Source organism: Vidua chalybeata, chromosome 9, assembly GCF_026979565.1.
Source record: "Vidua chalybeata isolate OUT-0048 chromosome 9, bVidCha1 merged haplotype, whole genome shotgun sequence".
NCBI lineage: Eukaryota > Metazoa > Chordata > Aves > Passeriformes > Viduidae > Vidua > Vidua chalybeata.
In genome coordinates, this window is record NC_071538.1 from 18,744,683 (window position 1) to 18,769,422 (window position 24,740).

General features: G+C 41.4%; 2 protein-coding genes across 5 annotated transcripts in view; one reads left to right on the forward strand and one right to left on the reverse strand.

Moving 5' to 3' along the window:
- Window positions 1–24,420, forward strand: part of DNASE2B (deoxyribonuclease 2 beta) — a 31,012-nt gene extending 6,592 nt beyond the window's left edge. For 2 of the 4 annotated variants that reach the window (XM_053950589.1, XM_053950588.1), the window contains 7 exons: window positions 12,397–12,540; window positions 14,895–15,210; window positions 18,899–19,076; window positions 20,335–20,416; window positions 21,419–21,580; window positions 23,084–23,281; window positions 23,836–24,420. In XM_053950589.1, the coding sequence (XP_053806564.1) occupies window positions 15,098–15,210; window positions 18,899–19,076; window positions 20,335–20,416; window positions 21,419–21,580; window positions 23,084–23,281; window positions 23,836–24,191 (1,089 nt within the window). In that variant the 5' untranslated portion in view covers window positions 12,397–12,540; window positions 14,895–15,097 and the 3' untranslated portion in view covers window positions 24,192–24,420. Of the gene's footprint in view, window positions 1–12,396; window positions 12,541–14,894; window positions 15,211–18,898; window positions 19,077–20,334; window positions 20,417–21,418; window positions 21,581–23,083; window positions 23,282–23,835 lie in introns of those variants that run through there. The other 2 variants (XM_053950591.1, XM_053950590.1) reach the window with 2 other exon arrangements.
- On the reverse strand, window positions 5,662–14,152 carry LOC128791967 (uricase-like). The gene is made up of 8 exons (XM_053949946.1): window positions 14,120–14,152; window positions 13,529–13,858; window positions 12,649–12,765; window positions 12,442–12,520; window positions 9,071–9,257; window positions 8,459–8,582; window positions 8,048–8,131; window positions 5,662–7,297 (listed from the first exon to the last, which is right to left on the reverse strand). The coding sequence occupies exons 1-8, from the start codon at window positions 14,150–14,152 to the stop codon at window positions 7,160–7,162; spliced, it is 1,092 nt and encodes a 363-aa protein (XP_053805921.1). The 3' UTR covers window positions 5,662–7,159.
- Window positions 24,421–24,740: the final 320 nt, after the last annotated feature.

Below are 24,740 nucleotides of genomic sequence, written 5' to 3' on the forward strand. Positions count from 1 at the left end.
TGTGGCCACGATTCAGGGAGAGGAATGAGAAACTCCTGCTGTCTCCTGCCTGGGTAGTGGCCCTATCTTCACTTGGACTTGGCCAAGAGTGAGGTGGCTGTTACTGGTGTTAAAGGGAGGAAGGAGAGAGAAGGGACAAAGCCATGCTAATAGCTATGCCATAGGTGAAGCTCATGGTATAAGCTAAATTATATAAATATATACAGCAGCGTGTTTTCTTGAATTCTTCTTAACCTTTACATGGTACAATGTATTTATTTGGAATTTGAGACAATAGGACAGAGATGCATTCATCATTTCTTTGTATGTCCCTTGTACTGAGCTTACTTCAGGTATTGGTAGCAGTAGGTTTGTAAGTCATGGTCTGAATTCTGTTTATGATTTTATTTATAGTTTGGTCATGTCCAGAGATACCTGCTGGGAGTAGGGCTCTGCTGGAAGACTAGATTCAAATAGAGATCATCAACCCTGCCTTGGGGAATTTTGAGCTATAGTCTATATCTGCTAATTTTGGACTGCAGTTTAAAAATTATACATGAAATTCCTAAATATTTTAATAGAGAATTAGGTATGTTTTTGAAAATGATCATGAAAGCAGTCTGGACATGCTAACCAGCACTGTATTTGTTGAATTATTTTGGATGAGAATACATAGTGCTGTGTTACTGAAGGATTAATGGAATATTCTTTTTTTTCTCCATTTGCGTGTTTGGTATGGGCATTTTGTGGTCCTATGGAAGACAGAATTTGAAGTAAAACATACTTATTCCAAGAGGGAGTAAAAATCTCCATTGTGCAGACATGAGAGTGCATTTGATGACTATTGAACAAAGTTCTTTCAGTTAATATGTTTAATGAGCAAATGAATTGGATTCAGAAACATCCAGATTTTATTTCCCCTTTGCTCAGCACCACTGAGTCATACAAGTAAAGGCCTAACAGAAATCTCGTAGCAAGTGCAAAAGGGAATTCGGAAAATATTGGTCAAAATGGTGACAATTTTTTTTACTGTCTCTGATTTTTATTGTAGTTTCCTACAGTTCTCTGAGCTTTCTAATGCTGCTGTTCTCTTTGTGCAGTTAACTGTTCTGGTTTTGTCTCTTACCTTCTTTTTGCTGTTTCTGGAAGAACAAAAAAATCTTCCTAAGAGACTGAAGGGTTTAAAAGAGGAAGTCAAAGCCAGATTATTTTTAGCTACCATTCCTCTTGCAGAAAACACAGCTGCTGTTGAGATGAAGAAGCAACTGATAGGCATTACTGGATACCATGTCAGTACTGCAGCTCTGAGTTGCAGAGCTATGCAGGAATCCAATTTAAATCATGCCCTTTTATGTGCCTGCAGCTGGGAGAGTCCCTCTTCCTTAAAAGCCCTGCCTGTGCCCTGGGTGATGGTTAAGCTGCCAGCATCTGACTGCTCAGCTGATCCAGGGGGTGAGTGTGATGAAGGTCTTGGCTTTCACACTGAATCACAATTTAGAGAGTGCCCTTCTCCTGGAGGCAGCTTTAAGGAATAAAGCAGCACTGAGCTCCCCTGCCCTGCTGTCAGTCAGCACAAGAACAGTCATGCTGCAGCCAAGGTCTTCCCTGTCCTTCCTCTCTCCTAATGTCAGAAGTGCATATCTATCAAAATCTTTCATACGCTTTTAAAATGATTTTAAAGCATTACAATATGTCTGTTCTGGTATGATGGGTGTGAAATATATAGGAATTGTTCATCAGCTCTGGTCGCTCTCCTCTCAAGCTTTGGATACACAACATGGCTTGTTCTCTTTGCATCCAGACAGAGCCAAGTACCACACATGAAGCACATGTAAGGCACCTGTCAGCAAAGTAGGGGATCTGTGGCAGTACCTGTCCACCAAGATCACTTTCTCAACCCAGAAAAAATTGTTCTGACTTGTTGCTGCTGTCTCCCATCCCTACATGTTATTGGTCACAGTTTGTTTTAATGTGCTGCACTTGATCAGGTTGTAGAAGATTATTTGCCCGTATAATTACAAGACAAGATTCAACAGCTGTAACAAAGGGAGTAGGCCCCCATGCATGACTCCTGGTTAGAAATGGCCCTGGCAAAATGTCTCATTAGGCTGTCAATGTCAGGGATTAATTGCTAAATGAACTCTTCCTTCTTTTCCCTGCTTTTTCCAGCATGTTCAAATTCTACCAAATCCTCTCACTCTTCCTTTTTTAAAAAAATCAGCATTTAATTGATCTTTTGTCTTCAACAATCCTCTTTCCACCATCACACTTATGTTACAGTGACAGTTGTTTTAAAATCAGAGTGCCTTATTTTCTGTGAGTCTGACAGACACTGCAAATTTATTTCTCTTTTTTTAAATGGCAATGTTGTAGAACATTTAAAGGCTGAGTCTGAGTAGGACCAGAAAAATACTACCTTACTTTGTCTTCATTCTGTTTTTTTACTTCAAAGTCAAAGCAGCAGTTCCTTCTCTTCTAGGAATGGCTTTTGGCCCAAAAGTCATGTGGGAAATGAAATGACTGTAAATGTGCATGTTGGAGGGTGTAACAATCACTGGCTCATAAGCAGCAGGGTGAGTGGAGCACTGTAGAGGAGGGTCTGCTTTACTCTCTCCTTCACCTTGGGCAATTTACACAGGCAATGGATTGGCTTCTTCATCAAACGAGAGGACTTGAAGATTCTTGGATCAATCTCTTGGATTGACATCTTGGAGATGGCATCCAAGAGATCTCACCCATGTCCCATTCCATCACCTCTGTGTTGCTCAGTTTGGACAGCACTTTCCCCAGGGGAAGTACTGAGGACAGTGGCTGTCATTAGCCCACTAGCTGGGGCAGTCTCTATTGGAAGAATGGGCAGACTGATTTAATAAGTAACTTTCATTCCTATTGGGAAAGTCTGTGTTCTTTTTAATAATGTAACGGGGTCATTAAATTACTTTTTACTTAGCCCCTATAATTAGGGAGTTGATTTAGTGATGTTCATTTGGATCTTCAATGTGTGTCTAATTCCCAGAATAACACTGGTCAGTAGTCACTGAAAATTTGGGAAACACAACCTCAGGCACCTGCAGAGCCCCAGGGGAGCACTTTGAAGACTGTAAGTGGTTCTTGGTCTCCATGTGAGAGTTTCATTGCTGCTAAAGGCTGCTGGTGAGTCCTGGAGACCACTGTTGTATTTATATGCTGCACTCGTGAGCATCCTTGCTGAAGGAGCAGTCAGCAGTTACAACTGCTCTATTATCAGCTGATCTGCTGATAAGGCAGCAGCAAATGTCTTGGCATTGGCAGACTTGCATTCATCTCAGGATGTTCTCTTCCCTTTTTTGGATGATTGCTATAATCCAGCTGCCCCTCTATAGAGTACACTCTTTGGTACTTACTATATTAAGGATGCCTCTGATTTTAGCAGCTAAATTTTATCAGAAAAGGGAGAGAAAGCTCATCATTTGCACTGATCTTTCAGATTCAAGAGTAACATTGCTTTGTCTTGTCTTAGTGGATGGTGGAAGGAGGAAGTCAAAGTAAGGAACTTGTGGCTGAGTTGTTCACAAGCTGGTGGCCAAACTGTGGGGAGAGAAATGTGGAAATGGGTGTGTGCCTGGGTGTAGCAACCCTGTTTCACAAGGACACTCTTCAAATTTCCTCCTCCCTTCTACACAAATAACACACGCCAGTTTGCCTGGGCTTTCCTACCTGGAAATATGTGTGTCTAGAGGATTTGAAAACATTGCAGGAGTATGAGGTCATTAAAGCTTGAACTCTTGTCTTTTTCAGTTGGATGTAATATAGAAATTCATTCTTAATGCCACATTTGAGAAGTGGCAGAAGCCCTCCACTGTACTCAGGCACTCTGGTTTCTGTTGTATTTGCCTCTGAATCAAAGGTTTCTTTACCCCCTGATTTATCTAATTTTGAGTCTCTCCAGTATTGCTTGAGTTGTTTTTTGTTTTAGTAAGAACTAACCCCAGATCATGTTTTCTTCTGATGTGATTGCCATAGATTAATCATACATCAGCTGATCTAGTAAGTGTAATTTATACACATATTTTATACACGTGTGTGTGTGTGTGTGTATACATGCACTCAGGTACTTGTGTGTGTCTTTCTCAGGCTGCTATGAATGGTGAAGCTCTCAGAAAACATTTTATATTATAGTTGACATGTGAGTTGACATTTTTGATCCACTAACTGGAAACATTTCATATGTTTCCTTTCTAGATACAGCTGTGTACTTTCCAGGAGGGATATGGTTGGCTGCTGTATATATAAAAATAGCGGAATTCTAAATTCAGAAGTATTTATTTTGAGATTTTTAGCCAGAAACAGTTTTTTGGTTACTTTAAGTAGCTCAGCTTAATTTAGGGTCAGGATTATGTACTCTTGATAAAAGCAAGATTAAAATAAGAAAGGAAATAGACAACTTTAAGGAAGAAAAAAAAGTAGCTGTAATAGTTAATAAAAACTGGCAGGTTTAAATATATATTGGAAAGTATGTAGCAATATATATAGAATAATACAGTCAGGGAAGACAGATGACTTGTCCTGACCCTGACAGTGACATCTGTTCTCTGTCTTAGATACTGGCTGATGAGTTTAGCTGGTACATTTTATCTGTGTGACGTTGGTTGTGCGTGGAGCATGATGAGCAGCTGAGGCAGGCTGTGTTGGACTGTCCTGGGCAGTTATCAGAATTGAACAGAAACAAAATGGGAGAGAATCAAAGACTAAAAAGATAATATGTTTGTACACTTGAAATGCACTGTTTCTTGGTAAGAGACTTCATCCCCTATGAACTACTGGGATGTAGCCCAGGACCAGCAAGGTTCATGTTATCAGCAAGAAGGTATATTTTAAACAGCAGTTTTACAGCCTGCTAGCTGCTGCTCATTTTCCATCGTGTGATGGCGTCAGCAAAGCATTGCAGCTGCTTCTGAGTAAAACACAGTAAGCAACTTGAATAGCTCCTTAGGACAGGAACTAAAAAAAACATCTGTCTTAATGAAATTAATACAAGTCCGGCATGGAGACTGAATCTAATGAAGCCAATGGGAATCTGGTCAGATTCCCAAGTAAGCCTGGCTACCTCACATTTTCAAGGATGATTTATGCCACTGTTACCTTAATCTTGTTGCCATATGGGACATTGGGGCTGCTTCCGATTGCCTAAGTGCTTTCTTTAGAAGCAATCTGCCCACGTAAGTGACTCAGGATTGCAGTGCTGCATGGAGCTGCACTGGGATGCTCCAAAGACAGTGAATGTCTGCCTGTTTGTGGGGGTTTATACAAACCACACTGAACAAGTGTATGTGTGTGCTTGTTACCACAGGAAAGGCTCAGTAAACAACTGCTCACTGCTCATTCTCTCCTCATTCTGCCATGGAGGTTAGTCTACCACTACCTTGCAGGGCTACAAATGAAGCACAAACAGTAATTAAAGAAACCTTGTGCCTAATGCAGTAAATTTCTTATAAGGTAGAAAGGAAGTTGGTTGTGCAGATCTGCTTTGTTTCAGAAAGAGGTAAATGCTGAAATGTTCAGTAAGATTATTTTTCATCTATTGGTAGTGAAGTGTCATTTGGAAGATTGGTCACTTTTTGAGGTGAAATTGGATGAATTAAAATAGTTCTTTTACTTACAATGTTCACATTTATATATAAGTAGTATATAGTCAAAAGCTAGTTTGTTTTTTGATGTTGCTCTTTATTTGCCTTTAAAAGATACATTAATAAATTAAAAGCACCTAGAAGTGACAGAAGTAGCAAAACATAAGCCTGCAAGTACAATACAACACAGTCTAAGAAGGTAAGCAAGAATGTCCCCAGGAAAAGCTAGAAGTGTTGTAAATAAAGCTTTCAGAATTGGCTGGTGACCAGAGACCATCATAGCTGGGACAGCCTCACTCCATGGTCTCAATTTTCCTGTTGTTCAGGGGATAGCTCAGGCTGGTGGAGTGTTCTTCTCTTGCATCTGTTCATCAAGGCAATTTTCTATCTTGCAAAGCACATCAAATGTCACACAAAGCAGGACATCTCCCCCATTTTTGGTGCCTATGAATTTAATAATTGTACCCAGAGCAGTGCTGCATGTCTGCCAAACTCAGGAAGCACAAAAGCAACTTAACTGCAGTTTTTAGAGGTTACTTTGGGCACTTCTATTCGATTTGTACTCTGTCATATGGAGTCTGTGAAAATGACGCTCAGAGAAAACAAGAGAAAGGGTTAGAAGCTGTTGGAAGCTGAGCAGGATTCCTGTTGCACATGTGGTAGCCACGGTTTGTGAGATGAGAGTCATTGACTGTATTGTTTTATCTCAATGTTCAAAGCTATCACCTGGGGTAAATAAAGTAAAATATGCATTACCTGTCTGTCTAGTCTCCCTACCCCTCCCAAATGTAATAGGACTACGTTGGTTGACTCCTGCGTGCTCAGAAGTCATGATAAGATTATTAGACTAAAGAAAACTATTTAATTAAGCCGACAGAGATAGCCCAAACCCTCAAATCACCTCAGTAATTAATGTAAAAGTACTATAGTAACTGTAGTCTGATGAGTAGCAGAAGCAGTCATTCAGTCAGAACACATGCAGAGAAAGTAGTCAACAGCTATAACTATTCACACCACAAAGGAGATACAAGAGATAGGTTTTTTTTTTTCTTTCTGTTTCTCATTTCCTGCTTAAAGAAATCCTGTTTCTGACCGATTCCCTGTTCAGTCACTGGGTCAGAACCTCAGCTCTGTAGATCAGTGTGGCATCAAGGGGTCATGACAGGTTATGTCAATGAAGTAAGAGGTCTTATGCCTGTATATTCATTTTACTGAAGAAATACAAATAAAGAGAATATAGAGATTTCCTGATTTTACATGTCAAAAACATATTACAGACATCAAATTAATTGTTTCATTAAAAGGTCTGGGAATAGCTAGTTTAAAAATTAATTTACTCTAATGTTTCCAGCTGGGATTTTCCAAAGAGCTTAGGGCACTTCAGTCTGCAAATCACACTGAAATTCAGGGACAGACTTTGATTTCTGATTTCCTGAGGGTCCTTCATAAATCCCATGTTCAGGAGTTCACAGAGGGAAAAGTAGTCAGCAATGGGAGAGGACAATAAGGAGTAAACATTGATAGGAAAGCCATGCCATTAAGTTTATCAGGAAGGTTGAGTAGAGCCAAGAGGTTTAGTTTCCCTGGGCAGCTGCCACTCCAAACTGAGATCTCCTCTCATCTCTCAGCATGTGGCCTTGTGCTTCAAAAAACTTCTTCCGGCCAAGTGTGCAAGCACAGGAGCCATAAGGAGCTTCCACTGGAATCAAAACCTGAGGGAGATGAGCACAAACACAAAGGTTATGTTTGAGACAGGGAGATGCCAGCAAAAAATCTGGCTATTCACCTCCTTAATAAAATCATGCCCAGACCCTTTTTCTCTCTTATGAACATCAGTGGTAGATGCTAACATTATCACAAGTAAAAGTGGATCTATAATGTCTACCTGAAGGAGGGAAAGGATAGGAGAGCACAGTAGCAGAATCACAAGACTTTGGAGAGAGACTAGAGCATAAACAGACTACAGACCATTAATGTCAATGGAATAGCCCAGTTTTTCTCTTTCATGTGAGCATAACATAACAGACTTTCAGCTGGACCTAGCTGGCAGCTATGTCTTGCCCTCTGCCTGATCCCAGGCTTGTACCTCATCCACTGTTGGACCAATCTGGGATGCCACAGTGCATTCTGCTTGGGTAAAATGCACAGGTTGACATTATAATCGAGAGTCAAATTCAGTGGAGAAAACAGGAAGAATTTTTCAGACAGTTTCTGTTACAGATCCTTTTGATGTCCAAAATATTCCACTTGACCTTTAGCTTTTATCAATAACACAAGAAGACAATTATTTATCCTCCTTTTGCAATCAGTTTAAGCATTTTTTAGAGGTAATGTGGAGTTTTTACTGGGGCTGGGAGAAAGTTTGGTTGCTTTAACTCTGTTTTATGTAGAACTGCTGCTATGCTTTGAGGCTGAGTATTTCTAAAGAGGGCAGTCAAGTTGTATTTGAAGCATTTACTTACTTCTTTGTCATTGGTCAAGCCTAGATTCTTCATGTCTACAACGTTATAAAAAGTGTTGTTCAAGACGACTTCTATGACCTGTACCTGAAACCATGAAAATGGATGAGACAATGAATTAGGGCACCTTTTCAGTCAACAGCCTGGCAGGCTTTTCACTCTGTGTAAAAAAGAGCAATGCCACCCCCCCAATACAGTTGATCAAAGGCAATCTAGTGAACATGTGTACGCCTTCCACTTTTATTCAAGTGCTGCCAAGAACTGAGTGATGTTCTCCCCCATTGTGTTCCCAGCTGGGGAGCTTCCAGTCTTAGACCTGACAAAGGAAATAACAGTCTCATGTTGGTCTTCTCAGTGGTGCAATTGACATTCACTATTGTTGAAGTAAAATATCATTAGGAGGAAAGAAGATACCTGTGACACTCTGGAAAGGACAAGCATCTGGATACAGTTGATAGTTTTCTGGTAAGAGGGTGAATATTCCCCACAGTCAGGTGGTCCGGCAAAGGCTTCAAGGATGCATTCACGGATTTTCTTCCTAGAGGTAACACAGGTTCTTACAAAACCTTGTATCAGCTGTCTCTGCTTAGATCTGTAATGCTCTGCTGTGGGGTGGATTTTGTTCATATTTTGCATGTCTTTTCTGACAAATATATAGCCCATGGCATTTCATGGAAGAGCAATTTGTCCTTTCACCCAAATTCTGTTTCCTCTCCCCATCCCTGCCAGATATATAATTCACAAATAGGTTTTGTTAAAACTATTTAACAGATCAGTTATTTTATTCTCCTGAACACTTTAACTGAACTGTTTGTTTGAATCCTGTTCAATGATGTACCCTTCGAGAGAGAAGTACTCCTAAGACATGCCTCTCACCCCTCATAACAAGAGCTTAGTGCTGCCACTGAGACCTGTGAGTGGCTGGTGCACAGCAGCTGTGGATCTGGCCCTTAGACCTTCTGTCTTGTATAGAGGGACTTGGTGAGTATAGATTGGGAAATTAATATTACTTGATATAACATATACCATATGCAGTCAAAGTCAAAATCCTTGCATTCGCCGTATGACCATTTGCAGAAGAGCTCTCCACAAAGAATCCTGTCATGCCTTTCAGGAAGTGTGGTGTGTTCATTCTTATAGAAGCCTTCAAATCCAGATTGTGTTGTCTTCATAAGTTTCAGGTCCTTAATTCCAGCAAAGACAATCAGAGGACCTGTGATTGAAAATTACAAGAAAATATGAGCTTCTTTTCACACAAAGAAGGAAACCTTTGGGTTGTTGCACACTTGCATTGATAGCTCCAGAGCCAGAAAGCAGACAATAACTTTCTGCACACTGATAATGGCAGAAAGGTAAGAAACAAGACAGAAACTACTGAAGTCAGGCTCAATCTAGAAAATGGAGAATCCCATCAAGTGATCTGCAGTTAAGGAGAACTGAGGATAGACTTTTTTATCTCTCTTGGAACTGGGACGTGTTGGGTTGGCTCATGGCAGATGTCAATTTAGGAATGGCTCTAAAGGGAAATGAAATAGGCTACCAGTGCTGTGATGCACAGCGAGAGGTGTGGGGCCTTTTCCAAGAACACAGACAAATATAAAAATTCTCTGTATAAAGACAGAGCCTCAGTCAGTAATTTGCTTTAGATACCCATCCTATTGGGAGTTTTGCATCTCTGAGAATGAGAGCCAGGAGCCAATGCAAATCCCTGCAGTTCAGCTAATGAGCAGGAGCTGGCACTGATACAGATGCCACCCACAGGTTCAAACTGTCAGTGGCTTTGCTCTTAGCCACTATTTATAAAATGAGCTGTCGAGGATCACTGCTGCATGGGTGGATCATTGTCTTCTAAACACCAAGCAGTTGTGACCTGAATTTTTTCTGCTGACACCTTTTGAACAGCAGCTATTTCAATTTCAAGCAGTCATTTAGAGCACACTAAGATGGTAACTGAAAATTTCACTGACCAGAGCTGCCAAAAAAGTTTATTCAGAAAAGAGAAACTTCATGGCATGCAGGCTTATTCAGGGCCTGTGCAAATAGTCAGGGGCTGAAGCCCAAGCTGCTGGTTTTGTGCTGCTCTTGGTGCTCACACTAGCTAGTTCAAAATTCATCCTTGAATATGTCAAGTGCTTAGTAATCCTGCCTTTAATTTGGAAGACTGACAAATTTTGTCTTTAAATGATGTCTTTGAAGGAATTTATACTGGAAATAATTCTACTGTGGTAAGCATTTCTATATTGCATGGTTATTTATAGGTTTGGGTGTTTTTAAACTGCTCTCTGAGCGGATATTATTGACACTGTATCTTATCTATTTATTTTCTTGTTTACATTCATTATTGTTTTTGAATGAGTCTAAGGAGGTGTATCTATCATTTTGCCTATGTCCCCCTGTTATTTACTAAAGCTGTAAAAAAATCTAAAGAAGAGACTGACCTTGGACAGGATATTCTGGAGTTTGTACTGATCTTGAATAATTCATTACTTGGGTATAAGACTGTGACACACAGGTATTAATGTAGTGCAGGTACTCTCAGTGTACCTGGAGAGATATTTATCTTATATTCAAATACTTAGCCTTATTTGAAAGAGCTCCTTGCAACAAAAGATTGACTGAAAGGCTGGCTGACTGTGCAGCAATCAACCTGAGACTCGCTCCAAAGGAGACAGCACCCAGGGAGAGTTTCCAAGGTGAACAGCTCATGCTGTGCTTTCAGGAGGCTTTGTGCTCGTGCTGTCTTCAGTTGACAAATTTTAATTCTGTTAAGTTACTTACAATGTTTTGAGTTTCCAAAAAACTCTGAGCCTTTTATCAGCTGATACAATGGCAAAACATAATTCTATTAAACCTCACTAGGGTGGTTTTTTTTTTTTTTCATTATAAGAAAATTGTTAAACAATAGGATTAACTGAGAAATTAACTCCCATGTCTGGCTAATAGGTGCATAGGAGGATGCTAAATATACAGAGCATTCTCTTAGAAGAAAAATAATAGTGATTTGAAAATCTTCACTTTGGTTATTATTCACCTAGGCAGGGAATTCTAAAGAAACAACTAAAGGGCAACATGAAGGGATGTCTAAGAAGGAAAGGTGGTTTCTTCAGTAAGCCATAAAAGCTTTCTGTTTGTGTAGAATCTGAAGTTGCAGAATTGCTTGTTAAATTTTCATGATGATGAAAAATTTAATACAATCTACATTAAGAGCAGCAGCTTTCAAAAAAAAGTATAGACTCTTTTTGTTTGTTTCTTTTTTTTTTTTTTTAATTCAGGTGTCTTTTTTAACATTTTCAAGAAAATACAGTCAATACTACTGAGGCTGCCAAAAGTACAGCAGTAGTTAACAATACTAGAAACATGAAAAAAAGATGAGGAGGCCAAGAGGCACTGGAGACTTGTACAGGCTTTCTGTGTTCTTTCAGCAGGAACACAGGAACAGCACTCAGATGCACCTTTCAAAACTTGTGTCCTGTCTGCAAGTGAAACTGGTCTTGCTACTGGTTCTGGATAGGATGGGAAATAGTTCTAAGTTACATTAATGTAGTATAGATAGGTACTGAACTAATGCCTAAACCCTCTAAAGCCATTGTGTGAAATGATACAGTGGCCTCAGCTTGGTTCCCAGTAATCAGGGAGATGCATTAAACAAAACACCATCACAGTGAGACTGAACTCGGGCCTTTGTTGTGAGCTATAGCTCACAACAGTAGAGATAATCTTTACACTCCCTTTGGAATGTCAATTCATGGACAGACAGCTGAACTTGAAAGCCTGTCTTTTAAGTATCACAGAACTCTTGGTCAAGCCAAATTCTGCTTTGTTTATGCATGGTGTGCAAAAACACTGAGCATACTGAAGTATTTTCATGTGCAAAATGGTTCACATATAGACCAGAGTGCACGCCATGTTCAAGCTAGTCTGGCTTGCAGCAATGAAATTGTTTTCTTAGAAATAAAATCAGAGCATGTAGATGGGAGTTTGAAAATTACTGCAAACAAGGCAATTAGCCTGCAGCAGTATGGTATCAGGTAAGGATCATAGGAGACTGCAGGTTGTAGTATAAGGTATAAGCATAAAGTATAAGGGAGAAAAGCCTGTTCTCGGAAGGCTGTTAAATCCTGTGGCACGATGTAACAGTTCTGCTGGATGTGCTGTTGTAACTATTCCATGTTTGGGCTATACATACAAATGTGAGCTGTGTCAGTTCTTCAGCCATGTCTCAGAGATCAAGAACTTCAAAATTACACTATAAAAACATTCTTTGGTTTAGACCTCTGGAGTAGTCTGGCTGTGCCCTAAGCCCTGTAACACCTGTAGCTATCTCTAAAGCCATCTTCATCTCTCATTGGCAGAAATATTTACAGAGAAGTAGGGGATATTGCCAATTCTTTTCTCACCATTCCGGCACTGCTCAGCTTCACAAAAGCGGATCCCATCAGGAACACATATGAATGAGTGGATGTGGGGAACACCATCCTGCAATTTAGAGCAGGCATGTAAGTAAAAGTGCCGTAAATATTATTATGTTAATTTGAAAACAGGAGCTAAGAGAGTGAGGCATGACTACAGCATAAACAAATGGAATGTATTAGTATTTTAGATACCTCATGCAGACGTTGCCATGGTACTTCTTGAACGTAGGTTTTGACGTACGCCACTTGGCAAAATGTTGTCATGAAGTGATTGCAGATATCTATAGCAAATTGTTCTAAACTTGAGATCTAAGGCAGCAAACAGTATTATTAGAAAGAAGCAATTACCTCATGTACAAAAGTAGATCTTTCTGGTTGTTGTAAGTATTTGGGAAGAATCAGAGTGATTAAAAACACATTTCTCTTATAGCTAGCTTGGCTCTCTGTGCCCAGTCATTTGACCAGCTTGGAGCATATGCTGCAAATAGCAGCTACAGTTGTGTCAAAAATCTTCCATTCTGTGGTACAGTGAGCTGTAGTCCTTGGACTGACAGAAACTGCTACAGGAGTCTTATGCTTTGAGGATATAATGCTGAAATGATAATTTACACGATTATTCTGATTGATATGGTGATATTCTAATTAAGTTTTACAGGCTAAAGATGGGATTTCACTATGGAGAAATTTAGTGCTACGGATTGTCATTATGATACATGCAATTGATGGCAGTAAAAACACAGAAGAATTAAGAGGAGTCTCACACTTTGAGACCTTCTGTTTAAAAATACTATATAGGAATAATGTGGGATTATGGGCTATTAAATTAAAAAAAAAGATGGCTTTTATATGACAAATCGACACAAAACAGTGCTAGCTCTTAAGAAAAAAAGGCTTTGAAAAAATAAGAAAGAGTTCACAGCACAAGCAGTGGAGGAGGAAAACTAAAATCACTGAAAATTACTTTGGTACTGATCTGATATGCAAATTTGAAAATAAAAAGTTAGTATAACCAATACTTCCAAATGAAGTTGTAAGAAACAGCAAGGCTAGTTAAAAAAAATTTTAAAAATACCCCATTTTTTTTGGCCAACACAAGGACAATATTCTTTATGGTGTCTGTAGGTATCACAAGAGAATTGTTTCCTTCCAGGTACTCCTGAGGAGAAGTCAGCCGGAGATGCGTACACACTTCCACTTCTTTAACGAAATGCTTCTTTCCCTCTCTATGGAGGCGAAGGAACTTAATTGAATTTTTGCCATATTCACAGTTGAGGACTTCAAGGTCCTTGATCTGCGAAGAAAACACATACCAGTAGTAAAGAAATGCAGTGGAAGCCTGAGTTATGCTGTCATGCCACAGTGTCAGTGAAACAGGGCTTATGGCCTTTATTTTTGTAGTTACCTGTGATAATGAGAATATTTTCATTATAAATTTCAGAGTCTTGATGGGAAGAAAAAATGCTTTAGGAGACTGTTATTGTATTAGTAGCAGCTGTGATAAAATTTTAAAAATTTCTGGGAGAGAGATTATAGAACAGAAGTCACAGTGAACTAGTCTCTCATTTGTCATCTGTGGATTAGTCCTGACTATGTAGACTTTCACTGAGTCTCTTCTCTGGGATCATTTGTTTTGTTTGCATTAAGCCCTATTACTAAGTTTTACCCTGCTTCTGTCGAACACACCCCATTTACACATCTCTTACAGTGTTGGAGAGGCTGTAATAGCAAGGTCACAAAATGTTGCAAAGGGTGTGAGGATTTCTGTTGTGCTAAAACATCCAGAGCTCATTGCACTAGACTTTCCATGAGGCTGAAATATCCCATACTCCATATCAACAACTTTTAATGCAAATCAGCCCCTTTTCATGTAGACATAATGAGAATAGAGAAAGACCATTTTCCACACCAAAATATAAATTGAAGCTTTTTATGTGTGAGTTGCTAAAAGATTATCAGATGTGAAATCGCTTAATTCAGACATGTTTGTTCCTAAGAGAAATGTAAATGCACTTTAAAAATAGTTGAAGAAAGTTTTAGCTAATTGTAAGTAAATTAATTTGGTTCAGAGATCAGAGCATTTCTCCAGCTCAGTCCCTAAGGGCTCAGTCCCCAGGGGTGACTGAAGGTGCCCAGCGCATCGGGCAGGGTGCGGCGCTGACCGGGAACCCTTTCTGCGGCCGCGGGGCAAGGGCTGGGCGGAGAAGTAGTGAGGGGGAAATGATGTTTTGCTTGTCTGAACACCAGGGGTTTTTTCAGATAGTTGTGAAAAAATTGTACGGCAGTCACGGAGAACTGAAAAGAAAACAAAAAGGGTTTCGGTATCTGCAGGTTGGAGCTTTTTTAAAGCAGAATATAATGAATGTTCTAAACAGCCAAAACATTTTTTTCTGTTTTTTGTCAAAAACATAACTTGTCAACTGTCATTTTGTTGCCCAAAGAAATCGCGAGCATTTTCCGGCGGCTCCCAGGAGCTCTTGCCCCGCTGGCCATGGCCTGCCTGCTGTGGAACCCGCTTGCCCAGGCCGGCTGCGCCGTCCCGGGGTGTGCTCCCTGCTCCGTGGGCAGGAGCTGACAGCTCTCGCAGCACAACTTCTCCTTTTAGAGCCGCTCGCGGCTCGCCCTGCGCAGCCGGGAAACCAAAATGCCTGCGGGATCTGCTTGGAGCCACCCTGCTCTGCTCTTACTTCTCTCCCTCGTGCCCCTGTGGGCCGCCGAGCTTTCCTGCAGGAATGAAGACGGGGAGACGGTGGATTGGTGAGTAAATACCGTGCAGGGGAGAAACGCTGGGAGAGTAAATAAATACATTGAGATTAAACCGCGGGAAGTGGGTGGGTCACCGAGAAGCAACGCAAAGGCAATCGCTGGTTCAGCGCTGTTGGCATGAGAGTAGTGGCGGAATGCTGCGTTTGAAAAACCTAGGATAAGTTTCTGAAATCTGATTTCATTTTCCTGAATCAACCACTGTGCTGCATCATGACTAACTGCAGAACAATCAAATAATCACGGTTTTACGCAGCGTTCATGTCTCATGATCAAAGGGAGCGTAACCTGTGTTGGGGTGCCAAGGCTGCGCTCGCCAGCGGCAGCCCCGGGGCCACGGCCGGGCCCGGGCTCCAGCGCACGGCTCGGCTGGCCCGGGCACCACGGGCGGGGAGAGCCCCGCGAGTCCCTTCGGCTCGTTCTGAGCAGCAGCGCGGGGCCCCGGGCCCTTGCTGAGGGGCGCTGAGGGGCAGCGGAGGCCGGCCCGCCCCGGGCCTGTGACTGGAGCAGAAGTCGCTCCGTGCCCGGAGCTGCCGTCGCGGTACCGCCCGTGCCATCCCACTGCCAGCAGCGAGCTCAACTTAGGGTATTAAATGATTAATTGGATTAATGAGCTTTCAAGATGAAAAGATGCAAAATACAGTTGCATAATATTCAGCCCAGATTTTAAAAGTGAAATGAGGGCCCTTTAAAAAGTGCTTCCTGAAGATAAATATCAACCAATTTCAAAAGAAAAATGTTTTTCTTGTGAACAACGATTAGTTTGGATACAAGTGCTAAAGAAGTAGGCCCATCCCTTTCCTTGCACTCAGAGCTAATTGCAGGGAAGGCAGGTGCTCCTACCACAGGCAGGAGCACAAAGCTGGCTTTGCTCTCTGTTGGCATAGCATCAAATGTATGAGGGTCTAATCCATCCCTGTGACTTGTCACCTTTGCCAAAGCCCTTCTGGATAATGTCATTCTTTCAGGAATCAGACTCTTAGTTGGTGCAGCTACCTAGGAACTTAAAGGTATGAGATATTTTATTTCTCCCTAAACTGGATTCATCCCTTGCAGAATGAGGTTTTTAGTGAAAAACAAATGAACACGAAAACCCGAACAAACAAAAACGAAACAAACAAAACCCACAGATCAATATATATACAAACTGTCAATTTCTTAGATTAAGACAATTTTTGTATTGAAAGTTTCTGAGAAATTCTTTGAAGGCTGTGGCTAGGAGTAATTCACCTGTGCCTCTGTGTCAATGCCAGTGATGTGGGGCCTGATCCAGGAGGGAACTTGGGGGTCTGCACAGGCAAATCCATGTTCCCTTTCACAAATTTAGCAGGTAGGACAGGGGGATTACCTTTTGAATATGCCCTGATCAAAAGAAGAGAAACTTGCCTGTCTGCTGGGGTCATTCTGATTTACTGAGAAGAGTCAGCCTTTGGATTCTGGATTTGGTTGCTATGAAGCTGACAGGAGAAGCAGAACTGAAACTGCTGAGATGAGCCTCCTCTTAAACAGAAGATGTCAATGTCCTCTTAAACAAACAACACTGCATTATTTTCAGTTGTGTGTGTTCCTGCTATGCAGTGGTTTCATCCTGCAGTATTCCATAACTACTCAGTATTCACACGCCCTTTCATTTGCCACTGAACCAGAGGGATCACTTGCTTTGTCTGACCTGATCCCATCTGTGCTCCCCAGCTGGGCTGGCCGCTCCTCCCTGCACACAGTACCTGGGCGGCCAGAAATCTCTCCTGTGTTTTCATTTCTCTTGGGACCTCGTCCCAAGTCCTCCTGCACCTCCCACAGGGGCCACCCAGGCAAATAGCCGTAGGATCGGCTCTCTGAGGAGGGCAGAGTCTTTCCTTTATTCATCTAAACTCACTGTATTCTGTGGGAAGCCTTCCCTGCAAATAAAAGCCAGAACTATGCTTTCTGAGAAATGCTGAGTCAAGGACTGGAGCCACCATGCACATTGTTTGTTTTTTTGAGGGGGTGGGGAGGAAGGGAAGAAGTAAAGATGTGATTCTTGCTTGTAATTTGTGTTCAGTCAGGAGCAAACAATGTGACAATGCTAATCTGGTTTAAGCGAATCTTCTCTTTCTTGGTTCTCAGAAAAATAACTTTTACTCTGCTCCCACAAATGCCTAAGTTCTTGAGAAATTTCCTGTGCACGAATAGCACCAAAGATTTTATACAACTTTAATTGGTAATACACTCAGCTGGCTTTCTGGAAAGAGGCAAAACATGTATCTACTGGGAATTGGCAGGCAATTTCCTGATAGCTCAATGACTAGCATTTCGTAAGCATATCTGCTAAGGTGGGTTTGTCAGATGCAAGGCTGTAAACACTTCCAGAGCATAAATCTTTCAGTAGGTTTCAAAGTAGTTTGGAAAGGCTTCATCTACTAATTCCTGGATCAGCTCTTACTACTGTAACTACTGCTATTCCTCTCCTTTCCAAATCTTCATTTCAAATCTTTTTTTCAAATGAAGGGATTGGTATGACTCTTGGTGCATGTATAGGCACAGACCACTCTCCCCAGCCGAGTTATATAAATCACTTTCTTCTCTGTGATCTGTCATCAGAAATTATTTCTCCTGAGATACTTTAGGAGATCATTCAGTCAGTGGCAATGCAGGTGGATTACCAGGACCACCACTGGTGTGTGTTTTTCTTCTGCCTGTACATGTATGTTTCCAATGGATTAAATGTTCTTCTCTAGCAAAATGTTTTCCTGCCACTTCTTATCTGTGTTTGGAGATGTCTTTTGTGACCAACTCAAGCCTGTAGGTCACCTGAGCAAGGTTTACTCCTCCTGATATACTTGAGGGGTTAAGCACAGGCTGCATTTTTGTTAAATAGTGTAGATTGAAAATAATGCCACTCGGTCCTTACTGTTGACATGAATAGCAAATTACTCAATTAGAGCCCTCAGAGAAAGTGGCTGAGTTAATTACATTGTGATTAATCCCATGGACTTGCACACTGGGAAAACTTGTTTACTTTATCAGGAACCATAGTATGAACTGAGCCATTTACTGACAATATTGAGTACTTCACAATTTTGAAGAGATTTGTATTCCTGGCTAATGGTTTGAAAATTTCCAGTCTGCAGCAGTTCATCAGAGTGCAAGTCTGTTATGGAAAGTATGACTGGAACTACATTTTATCACTTTGCTGTATACTTATTTTGTGATTGTGATACATATAAACATAATATAATGCATTTTTATTTCAATACCTAATTTTATCTATTTCATATAAAACCATATTTATATAATGCAGAAATTGTTTGACCTGGGGGGAATGTTAGTCTGGGTTTGGGACCTGAGGTTCTTTACCAGAACCAGGAGCAATAGGGATTTCATGGACTTAACCAAGGCTACCTCAAATTCTTCAGGGGTACCAACAGCAGTCTGGCCACAGCAACAGGAGTTTGGTGCTGAATCAGCATCCCTTGCTTGCTAAAAAGCAGAACAAATTTGTCTGCAGCAGGGACTGTGCTGCCAAACTGCAGCTGGTTCCTGGGCTGGATCATTGTTTTGAGGCTGAGATGTTCACACTGCTCCCCCTCCAGCCCAGGCATCCCTGGATTCACCCTTCTTTTTCTCAGGGAAGGAGAAACTCATTTACACATTCAAACAGGGTGGTGATAAAAAAAAAAGCAATTGCTCTTCACTCTTGCAGGTTTGCTCTTTACAAGCTGCCAAAACATGCCAAAGGACAGATTCCCATGCTGGGACTGGAATACCTGTACATGGATGCCCTGGCTCCACAGTGGCAGCTTGGTAAATACCTCATCAACATGACACAGGGTGCTCTGGGCCAAACACTGCAGCAGCTGTATGAGACATATGAATCCAAGGCAAGTGACATTTCATTTTTGTTAGTGTGGTTACTTGATATTATATGCAGATGACATGAAAGCAGCCAAAATAAGCATATAAGGCCAGGCCTGACCAATGGATCTGCTAAAACATAGGGGAGGAGCACCTTGACAGCTGGGCAGATTATTTGCAGTTTTGGCTACAATTGGGGATAATCCTCAAACTTCTGATTTCTAGTCAAGCTTTTCATATAGTTAGAGTATTGTCCATGAAAAAAAAGAGTGTTCATGCATTCTCCCTTTGGCTTCTTTTCTGTAATTCATGTTAAGCAATACCTGAAGTTGTAAACTCAAACCAAGGTCAGTGGTAATTGTTACAGACACTTGTCCTAAGCCCTCCTATATGCATGTGTTTCATACTCTGACTCAAATCAAATCTAGGCTTTCACTGTCCCCCTGAAATCACTGTGACTGCTCCAGCAGTGATACACTGCTTGTTGACCTTCTTTTTTGCTCCCACCCTCAGACACCTCACTTATATTTGTGTGAAGTGTTTGTAAAATATCACAAGATTTCCCTGTAATTATTTTTTCCCATATATATAGTATTGTTGGGAGTCTGGTTGTGTCTTTGCATTTCTCCTGTGGATTTGTAGTAGGGTGCAATTAATTTGTATGTAGAAGAGACTCCCAAAAGTCACTCAAATGTTGGCAGTCCAGAAACCTGTCAAATCCCAGGTCTTAGTGCAGCTGTAATAAACTGTTTACAAACTCATAGTACATTGAGAGAAGAGGCATGTCCCAACTCCTTTGAAGTTCTCTATTCAGGGGAAAAAAGGTGTGGCCGTATGCAAATATTTTGCAAAAAAGCTTTAATTGCTTGCCCTTAATAACAACAGTTGTCATTTTTACTCAGCAAATATTTTTTACCAGATCTGATTGCTAAATCAGAGAGAGGCACAAAAAACAGAGAGTGGAACTTCTTTGCAAGCAAGTGCCCACTAAACCCATGCAAACTGGCTTAGCAAGCATATTTAATATTCAACCCTTGGGAAAGGGCTACTGCAGTGATTGGGAGCGCTTCCACTTCATGTCAGCTGAGGCCCTATGGCTGAATCTTCAGGTTTATTTTGCTGTAATGTCTGTGGAGACTGTGTCAGCTGAACTGGGAGTAGGATTAGGCTCGTGATGTTCACACAGAGGAATCCTGAATCCTTTCTTCTGTTCCCAGCAGATTTTTGCTTAAATGCCTTTCTCTTACTGAATGTCATGTTTCAGAAATGTGTGTTTCCCTGCAGAAGAACACCACTGCATATGCCATATACAACGATGAGATCCCTGAATCAGACTCCAAAGGGTCAAAACACGGACACACCAAAGGTACAGGGAGAGTCCCAAACTATTATTTTCTCCTTTCTAAAGTTGCAGATAGTATCTACTTGTCTGTCTGTCTATCAGCATATCTAAAATTCCTGCCTAAAGCAAAACTGAAGAGTGATTTGCATGGTGTGTGGTTTTTGTATAGATACCTATGCTGCAGCTTCTGTTTTGGTTTTGTTATGCCTGTGCTGTGTGAAGGATCTTGGGGCTTATGGACTCTTTGTTTCAAGAGTTGAACCTAATACAAATCCTTTTAGCACCATCCTGTGCCTGATGGCAAAACAGTACAAGATGTGAAGGGAAACATTCCCTCAACAGAAACCCCTCCAAACTTTCTGGGGCAAGAAACTGCTGCCAAGATCATGGAAGCACTGTAGGATGTAGTTATCACAAATCGAGACTTTAAATGAGTGTAAACTTCAGTGGAGTTTAAATGTTCCCCTGAGGAAGCAGATGGGGTTTGCCCAGCCCGATGTGGAAATGAGCACATTTTGCAGGGCTGTATTTTCAGACTGCAGCAATGGGCACAGCTCAGGAGCCATGATCCACCTTGGAGGGGAGAAGCATAGCCTGTCTCTCTGCTGCTTCCCCATGGAGGACAATTTGGTCTGGGAAAGAAGAAACAGTGTTGAGAGAATCTGTTTCCCCTTAGCCAGTAAATATTTGAAGTGAAGAAAGATGAGCAATGGAGAGAGGGTCACAACCACTAAATTGTTGGAACTCTTGAGGACAATATTTGAGCAGAGGAAGGGGGTGTGAATGGATTTTTTTTTTCAAATAAAACATGATGACAGTTTGAGTTATGCAGGAAAGAATTGATGCAATTTTAATACAAAATTAGTGTCTCCTATGGTTTATTAATCTACTCTAGAACAGCTTACTGTAGACATTAGCACATTTAAATGTGGTATCTGCAGCAGCAAAACCAAAGTAGGGCACAGCTCTATCCTCTCAGGGTTTTTTTCCTCCTTTATTTATTTGCAGTAACTTTTATTTTGACAGGATTTCTGCTCTTGGATAAATCACAAGGCTTCTGGGTGATTCACAGTGTGCCCCTGTTCCCTCCCATCCCTGAGGATGGTTATGGATATCCATCTACTGGGGAGTCCTTTGGACAGACAGCCATCTGTATAACCTTCAGATATGATCAGTTCACAGCAATAGGTATGAAAAGCTTCTCCCTTAGAAAGCCTTTGTCCCACCACACCTCTCTGATTGCTTTCCTTGAGGTTTCACCTCAAAAATTCCTTATTCTTGACCTTTTTTTTTGTGACATTGGGAAACAATTGGGGCCTGGAAAGAGCATTCTTGGCTTCAGTTGTGTTTATCCAATGATTTCCTGTGTGAATGTGGGAAATTCACTCTTCTGCTCTGTTTTCATCTCCCTGTGGGGACTATCAGGATAATAATAGTCACAAGTGCATATCAAGATTAAACTCAGTCCACGCAAACAAAATGCTTTGGAAATAAAAAGTAGGATGATTAATCACCTTTAATAGTAATAGCTCAGTCAGCAACAGTCATCTGCAGTTCTAAAAATGTAAGGCAACCACTGCTTGAGCTGGAGTAGTAGCCTTGACTCATCAGAAGTATGAAGTATGGAATAAATATCGCCTAGAATTTTCCCAGGTATTTATTTGCCACAAAAATTGCCGATACTAAATATATAAAAAACCCCAAAACCCAACAAAATATAGCTGCAAGATTCAGAACTATCTGGCAGTGATAACTGGTACTGGAATCATGAAAAGGGATTATTGAAAGACATCACCAGAAGTCATATTGGCATGTTCTTCAACTCTTTTCACACTGTTTTTTCACTCTTCTCTCACTTACAAACCTCAAATCAAATTAATGAATGACACATGCTGTGCAAATTGCCAGGCTGGCCACACCTCAGAGCTATCTAACCCAGGTTCCTGTTTGTGGAAACACATCTATGCATGTGTTTAGCAGAAGAGGACAAATATTGAGATGCATATGCTAATGCTGTTACTGCCTCATCCTTCCAGCTTCTGCTAATCTGTGGTTCAGGGATTTCCAGAAAGACTGGAATGTTTCTGATGGACTGGTTTTCCATTAACTCACCTAATGAGCCCATTTGTTCCCTAGCTGTTTATGCTATCCATGGAAGGACTTCCTACAGTTGTGCTGTGCACTGTTCAGAAAAGGAGATTTCTTCTGCAAATTCAAGCCAGATGCTGAAAGTTCTGTTCTCCCTAAAACCCTTTGGCAGCTCCTCTGTTTGCATTTGGCTTGGCAGCAGTAACTGACTGGAAACTGTAAATACAGACAGGTTTGGATTTACACGTGATGTCTGAGTGCTCCATGGCTGCAGAGAGGCTTGAAGATGAGTATGGGTGGAAGTGGCAGTGGACCAAAGCCACCAGTTAACAGTTCTGCTAGAAATAATGAGGTGTAAGTGGAAAGCCTGAGTGTACTCTCACAGCCAGTCTTTGTGCTGCAGGGCCAGTCAGAATACAAAGCAATACACAAATTCTTGGTTGCCAAAATACGACACTTTGACACTTAACTCATCCAGGAGATAGGCTGTGAAGATTAAGAAGGATTTAGGTTTTCTGTCCAAGACAGAACTTTGCTCTCTTGGTTGCTTTTCTTTAACCCATTTTAATTCTGCATGTGTTGATTTCTGTGGGTTTTTCTCAGACCAACAGATGCTGATTTATAATCCAGGAATCTACAGCTGTTCCATCCCTGACATCTTCCAGGCTGATCTCCCAAATCTCCAGAAACTCTGTGCAAAGTCCAGGCTGCCCTCAGTCCCCTTGTACCACCTCTCCAAGCTCCAGTCAGCTCATGGGGAAACCTTTCTCCACTTTGCAAAGTCACACTTGTTCATAGATGGTAAGAGAACCTTTTGCTCTCCATATAACACATTCTCAATTAATTCTTAAAATATGAATTAATAAATTATTTTAAAATTCATATTCTCTCTGAGGGAAAAAAAAAGAAGTTCAGCTTCAGAAATAAATGTAACAGAGGGTAAGGTGTGCTGTCCCATCCTAATGTTCTCTCAGCCCCACAAAGTAAAAAGCTGTCTGGTCCATCCTAAGGTATTCAACAATTAGATTTTCACGAAAATTATGTTCCATTATCCAACAGCAGCAACAAAGAATAGGGGGGTTGAATCATCTGGGGTTTTTTTCTTGTGAAGAGGACTTGCAATTTTTTTGCCCTTTCCCTTTTTTCCTGCTGTTTGTTTGTAATGGGTTTTCTAGAAGGAGAAAAAGTAGAAACAAACTTCTGGAAAAGTCAAAATAAGGGGAGAGGGCAAAATTCCCTCTGGCCGACTTCATGCATTACAATGAAACTAGCACAGTTTAGATCCTGCTTTTCAGTCTGTTCTTAAATGAAGGAACATGAAACACTGATTACCCACACCCTGTGTTATTCCACAGATATCTATGTGGCCTGGATGGCTCAGGAGCTGAAGACTGATTTGTTGGCTGAATCCTGGCAGCGTTCTGGCGAAAAACTTTACTCAAATTGCTCTCTTGACTACCACGTCTACAACATAAACATAATAGGGACGCCATTGAACTCCACCTTTCATTCCATTAATGATCATTCCAAATGGGCTGTTTCAAGGAAATACAAAGATCAGTGGACATGCATTGGGGACTTGAACCGTGCTGCTGAGCAGGCTTGGAGAAGTGGTGGGTTCATCTGTACCCAGAACGAACAGATCTACAAAGCCTTCAGGCATTTGGTAATCCAGTATGAAAGCTGCACTTCTGCTCCCAGAGAGCTGTAACAAACCATTCCTCCCAACCAGCACAGCCCTTATTACATGGGAAGTGTAGGAAATACCTCCCTTGAACTGTATTTTCACTCTGAAAAGCAGCCCTGTGAGTTTCCAGATGTGCTGAGCCATGCCCTTGTTAGCTGTAGGAGCGGGTGCTGTGCAGGTGAAGGGCAGCTGTTTTCCTGTGGTGTGGGGCCCTCAGGGGGTGTGTGCTGGGCCCTGCTCTGCTCCCTGACCATCTGGGATGGGATGGGATGGGATGGGATGGGATGGGATGGGATGGGATGGGATGGGATGGGAGGGATGCTGATGCACGGGGCTGCACCAAAGCACATCTCTGTGAACACCCTGCACGGGCATCCCTGGGCACCTTGGGAGTGGAGCTGAACCTGGGATGGGAGGGACAACAGAAACCTCTCTCATGAGCTGGGCTGTCAGCACTGGGCAGGTAGCAAGGGATAAGTACCCCCAAATAGTTCAAAATTGCCCTGGATTTCTGACACTGTTGAGCTAAATCACAGCATTTCTGCTCAGCTTGGGCTGAATCTATAAAAGAGC

What these genes read in the sequence shown, in the direction of transcription:
- LOC128791967 (XM_053949946.1), bottom strand. Translation starts at nt 14,152, where the DNA reads ATGTGTAAATGGGGTGTGTTCGACAGAAGCAGG. An exon ending in TGTTGGCCAAAAAAAATGGG is followed by an intron (nt 12,766 to 13,528) that starts GTATTTTTAAAA and finishes TTGCTGCCTTAG; the next exon opens with ATCTCAAGTTTAGAACAATT. An exon ending in GCTTGACCAATGACAAAGAA is followed by an intron (nt 7,298 to 8,047) that starts GTAAGTAAATGC and finishes CATCTCCCTCAG; the next exon opens with GTTTTGATTCCAGTGGAAGC.